Source organism: Perognathus longimembris, chromosome 4 (assembly GCF_023159225.1).
Source record: "Perognathus longimembris pacificus isolate PPM17 chromosome 4, ASM2315922v1, whole genome shotgun sequence".
NCBI classification, from domain to species: domain Eukaryota; kingdom Metazoa; phylum Chordata; class Mammalia; order Rodentia; family Heteromyidae; genus Perognathus; species Perognathus longimembris.
In genome coordinates, this window is record NC_063164.1 from 15,236,128 (window position 1) to 15,242,127 (window position 6,000).

Sequence of the window (6,000 nt, forward strand, 5' to 3'; positions counted from 1 at the left end):
TGGATCTGGGCTATCTCCTTGTTTTCTGTCATTAGTGATTGCAAAGAAGTAATAATCCAGCACAGGAGAAGGATTGGAATCTTGGTCCCCTACCTCAAGGCTCTCCCCTGTGGCACGGAGTTTGATCCCCTGGAAAATCCTAATTCTGTCTTTGCTTGCACTGGACTCCATGTTGGGATCCTAAATCCCCATCTTTGTCCCTCTAGGATCCTCAGAGGTCCCCCCAAAGTGTGCCTCCCCCAAAGCGTGCCCTCCACACACCTGCTGGCTCCTTCTCACCCTTCACCAGCAAAGGTCAGACTCCCAAAGGTATAGTCAATGAAGGTAGATTGGGCTTGTGGAACCCCAGGAGTAGGACTTTGCAGCTATCCTCAAATAGGATGGCCCAGGACCAGCGTCCTGCTGGAAATTTGCCCATTCTTAAGCCCCTTCAGCCCTGGGCACAAGCATTGAGAAGACGCCACAGATGCCCCACCAGTGGCTGTAAAGGGGCAGGTTTCCAACTAGCATCCTTCCTTAGTTTGCTTCTGCAGACCTAGAAAGACACCCCCCCCAGGGGGAGGCTGGGAATGTAGCTTAGTGGGGCAGTGCTAGCTGAGCATGCACGAAGCCCTAGGTTCAATTCCTCAGCACCACATAAACAGAAAAAGCCGGAAGTGGCGCTGTGGCTCAAGTGGCAGAGTGCTAGCCTTGAGCAAAAAGAAGCCAGGGACAGTGCTCAGGTCCCTGAGTCCAAGCCTCAGGACTGGCAAAAAAATAAAATAAAAATAAAAAGTTCCACAGGTTCCCAGAGACCCTCCTCCACCTGGGAGCCACATCAGCTTCTTTGTATGAGTTAGAAAAAAAAAAACACCAAAAATATGTACAGCATGTAACCCCTAGAACTCTCAACATGAGAGCGCTTGGGGTGGGTGGGGGCAGAGCAAGATGCCAATGAAGACTGATGAAGCAGAAGGAGGTGTGGAGGGCAGATGAAGGATTCAGAACTTTGTCCGCCTCTCTCAGTGTATCTGGATGGGATGTGAGTGTGAGAGCAGGAGAAAAATGACAGCGACTAGAAGACCAGAAAGACCTAGAAAGAGGGGAGGGAAGGGGAACGAGGAGGAGCAATCCACAAGTAGCCCGGGCTGATGCCGGGAGCCCTTCGGCTTGGGGGCCACGGGGAGGCAGGAAACCGCTGAAAGCCCAGGGAATCGGGTCTCTAGGGAAGGGCAGAGAGTGGGAGAAGAGGAGGGAGAAGGCTTGGGGTAGGCAGAGATAAAAGGAGCGACGGCTGCTGGGCCGGGAGCTCAGCGACGGGAGAGAGGGAGGGAAGCGGAAATTTAAAAGTGAAGATGCAGATAACGCAGCCTGGAGACGGGAACCGGGTGGGAGTAGAGGGCGGGGGGAGTGGGTGATGGAGAGGGGCCGGATGGGCTTGGAAGGAGGGGCTCTGGGGAAGGGGCCGCGGCCTCAGAGTCCGCAGTGGGGCCTGGTACCCCCCCTTCTCCCCCTCCCCCCGCCCCATCACTGTTTGCAGAGAGTCAGGGAGGCAGAAAAGCAATGCGCTCCTGGCCCCGATCAGAGCGCACCCCTCCCTCCCCGCCCAGTCTCCCGGGCTGCGGGGCGCGGGGGGCTGCCGGGTGCGCTTGGCTGTCGCGCGGCGCGCTGGAGACTTTATTGCGATGGGAAGATAAGAGGGGCGGGGGGCGGGGTCCGGGGGCCGAGGCGGCCGCACTTTAATTAAAACGGAAATTGCGGCCCCTGCCCGCGCGGGGGCCGGAGGGTTCCAAGTCGCCCTGTAGCTAGGAGCGTAGCTCCAGGACCCCCCCCCCCGCCCCCCGCCCGCCTCGGTCCCCCGCCACACCCGGGCTGCCCCCTCCCGCCAGGCCCTGCTGGACCAGGCACCGTCTTCTCCTCCCTGTCACCCGCGGTAGCCTGGGGCGGGGATCGGTGCCCCGAAGCGCTAAGCCTGAGGCGACCCCCCCTTTGTCCCCCCCCCCCATCTCCCACCGCCCAGTCCCTGGCAGCGATGAGACAGAGCGGCGCCTCCCAGCCCCTGCTGATCAACATGTACCTGCCAGGTACCAGGGACCAGCGCGGGGCTGGAGGTGCCGGGGGCCCGGGGCGGGAAGTCTAGACTAGGGCTTGGGGAAGGGAGGTTGGGGATCCAGAGGAAAGAAAGGGGTGCGATTCCAAGATTCCAATTGCAGAAGGGTGAGGGGAGGCGCTGGCCGCAATTTAGGGCGTGCTGGGAATCTGAGAGCCAGAAAGCTCTGGGGTTTCACTGTGGGGTCTCGAGACTCTGAAGGAAAGAAGATTGGGAAGCGGAGGGCAGGAACTCAGGGACCCAAAAGAGCCTGGTGGAAGCAGAAGGGTCCCCCGGCGTGCTGGAGGGATCTGTGGCCAGCCATGCTGTGGTCCGCCTGGCATCGCCTCTGCGCCGGGTCAGCTCCTCACCTCGGTACCCAGAGCGTTCCCATCGGCCCGGTCCTCCAAGCGCCCTCTTCTCTTCGAGGGGCTCTGCTCGCTCAGGTTCGACTGTGCGCGATCCTCGCTGGGCTTTATAAGGCTCCAGTCGGCCCCTTCAGAGAGCGGATTTCCTTTTTCCTGGACGCGTTTCCTGACTTGGGCGCTGCGGAGGGGCTCTGCGCCGCACGCGCCGCCACGGCCCGGCTTCGGGAGGAGGAGCTGGGTAGCCCGGGGCCCCAGAACACCGCAGCCCCCCACGAGACTTGGCTCAGGGCCTTTTTCGGTCAAGTCCACAACTTCCGCCGAGGTCTGCCTGACTCTTTTCTTCTGCTGCCACAGATCCCGTCGGAGACGGTCTCTTCAAGGAAGGGAAGAGCCCGAGCTGGGGGCCGCTGAGCCCAGCGGTGCAGAAAGGTGAGCCGGCCAGTACACCGGGCCGACAGCGGCGAGGTCAATAGATGGGACCAGGGAATGGGCCCCCATCATAGCACGGGCACCATCGCCACTACACAGAGTGTGGAAGCGATGTGGTGTACTCTGGGTTCTCGATGGTGGGGAGGCCTGGGGGAGCCATTCATTTTAGTCTTTGTTTTTGCGTCCTCTGGGTACCAGGGGATGGCTTGCTGTGTAGCCGGGGCTCGGGGATTGGTGTCCTATTGCAAAGGGGCTGCTGAGGCAAGAGGACGGGGAGAATTACTCCCAAGGCGGGAGGGGCGGCTAGGCCTGGTGGTTTCTCCCTGCTTCACCCGCCTAAGCCTGATGATGCCCCCATCCCAGCCCACCACGTCCCAGGGAAATTATGACTGAGGGTCAGGTTTGCTGCAGTGCTGCCGGTCAGTTGATTACCCCTTTAGCTGCTGGCTCTCCCAAGCACCTGTTATACCACAGCGCCCAGTTGATACTCTAAATCTTACAAGGGTACAGAACCCACAGACACATACAAAAGCAACGCTGGCAGTTGCTCCTTTCCAGAGGAAAAAGAGAATGAGATGCCCAACAGATAGAGCTTTGCAAGCAGAGGTCACTCCACGGAGTGTCGGGCACAAGCCTTTAACCCAAACCTTCCGGTCCTTCTGACCCTAAGGCTGGTGGTGACTGGGGGCTCACACGAGGCTTTGGAAAGGTCAGGATTGAAATTGTGGGGAAGAGGGCTTCTGAGTCCTGAGGAATGGTTGCTCTAGGAGGGGCTCGCCAGACCGGATTTAGAGGCAATACTCATTCAGGTTCGAGAAAAATCCGTTTTATTCTAAAAAAGGAGTGGGGATAATTGTATCAAGATTGTTCACGGCCTGTGGCTACAGGACCGGAGAACGGAATTCTGGAACCACCATCCTCACTGCCTTTGTATCTAGGGAAAGCCGCGCCACCTCTAGCCACGGAAATGTGGAGGGAGACTGGCCCAAACCAGGAGCCAGGCACCACCTCTTTCCAGTCCGATCCCCCCTCCCTTTTCCGCGCTGTCCATCATCCCCAGGGGAACCGGGGCACGTCCTGTGCAGGGAATCCCGCCTGGTGAGAAGCCAAACCTGGCGACTCCAGCCTAGGCACTCCACCTACAGGCACCAGAGTCTGATATACAAGGCCTCGGTCCCCACCTCAAGCCAGACCTGTCAGGCCAGGCTGGACCTCATTACCGTAGTGATGGGGGTATCTTCTACGCTTGCCTCTTCCTTTCTGGCTCACTGGTGGTCCAGACAGGACTCTTCCCTCCCCGGCCCGCAGATCAACCTGCAAGGGACCTTCTGTCCCGGATCCGCACCTGGGAGGAAGGGGCTGGTACCCGGCCCTCGCTCATCTGGGAAAGCCAAGGGCCACGGTTCCCCCTCGAGGACAGGAGGCTCCCGTTCTGACAAAACTACACGTCCCGGGGGGCCTAAGTCCCTTCTAAGAGGGAGCTGAGTTTCTCTTGTGCCTGGCGGCCTCGGAACCGTGCGCGCTGATGGTTTGGTTTTTCCAAATCACCTCCATTCTTCATCCCGCCGGTGGCTGACCGCCCCTTTCTCCACCCCATCCCCCCCCTCCCCCGACAGGCAGCGGGCAGATCCAGCTGTGGCAGTTCCTGCTGGAGCTGCTGGCCGACCGCGCGAACGCCGGCTGCATCGCGTGGGAAGGCGGCCACGGCGAGTTCAAGCTCACGGACCCGGACGAGGTGGCGCGGCGCTGGGGCGAGCGCAAGAGCAAGCCCAACATGAACTACGACAAGCTGAGCCGCGCGCTGCGCTACTACTACGACAAGAAACATCATGAGCAAGGTGCACGGCAAGCGCTACGCCTACCGCTTCGACTTCCAGGGCCTGGCGCAGGCCTGCCAGCCGCCGCCCGCGCACGCCCACGCCGCCGCCGCCGCCGCCGCCGCCGCCGCCGCCGCGGCCGCCGCCACCACCGCCACCCCGGACGGCGCGCTCTACAAGCTGCCCGCCGGCCTCGCGCCGCTGCCCTTCCCCGGCCTCTCCAAACTCAACCTCATGGCCGCCTCGGCCGGCGTCGCGCCCACCGGATTCTCCTACTGGCCCGGCCCCAATCCCGCCGCCACCGCCGCCGCCGCCGCCACCGCCGCCCTCTACCCCAGCCCGGGTTTGCAGCCCCCGCCCGGGCCCTTCGGCGCGGTGGCCGCTGCCTCGCACTTGGGGGGCCATTACCACTAGACGACCACGCCGGCCCCGCGCGCCCAGAGCTGCTGCGCGCACACCCCCCACCCCCCACCCCACGGCATCCCCGATCCGATCCACAGCCCCGGAGGGGAAGCTGGGGCTCCCCCCACCCCCACCTCCCCACCTCACTCCCCCACCCCCAGCCTCGACGTAATTAATGTCAACCCAGCCTCATCCAGCCCCAGGGAGAAGGATCAAAAACCCTCTGGGATCTTCCATTAAATAGTAGGCGCACCCCTACCTCAACCCTCACCCCCCCTCTTTGATTTTTTTCCCCTTCTAGGTCTGCACACCCTGATAGGGAGCTCCCAGCCCTCTTCTTTTTCTTTCCTTCACCTGCACCTCTTAGAAACTCCCTCCATGTGACCCCTTCCCACCCACCCCCCGCCCCGTTCCAAGTCCTCCCCACGTCCCCCCCCACCCAATGGATCTGCCCCAAAGCCCCCAGCACCCGTTGGCCTCTCATAGATTTCTCTCCCTAGGACTCGAACAGGTTTGGTAAAGCCCACGGGGTCCCCCCCCCCCCCCAGATTCTTGCCTCCCCTTCCTCTCAGCCCCACACGTCCTGGCTGAAGGGCGCGCGCGTCGACGCCCCCCCCCCCCAGCCCCATTAAAGCTCCCTAGCGCCCCGCTGCCTCCTCTCTGTTCATTGCTTCACCAAGGAACCTTGTCAGGGGGGTCAGGGGGGCCGGGAGGAAGAAGCCAGCCAAGCTCGGATAGCTCCAGAGAGGAGGGGTGGGGAGTGGGGGGGGGGGCAAAGCCAGTGGGGCACCGCGGGCCTGGAGTGGGAAGCCCCTGGTGGCTGGGCTTTGTGGGGGAAGGAGGCGTCCGTGTTCCCCTCCCGCCCCACCCCGGCGGGTGGGCACCTCATCTCATTCCCCCCACCCACCCCTATCTC

The 6,000-nt window shown here is 62.0% G+C and overlaps 1 protein-coding gene across 1 annotated transcript; it reads left to right on the forward strand.

The window, feature by feature from the left end:
- The first annotated feature begins 1,847 nt into the window (after nt 1-1,847).
- Nucleotides 1,848-5,096, forward strand: Fev (FEV transcription factor, ETS family member). Its single transcript, XM_048344164.1, is given in 4 exon segments — nt 1,848-2,063; nt 2,791-2,865; nt 4,482-4,687; nt 4,689-5,096. Coding segments are annotated over 4 exon segments (741 nt in total). The 5' UTR covers nt 1,848-2,011.
- The last annotated feature ends 904 nt before the right edge of the window (nt 5,097-6,000 follow it).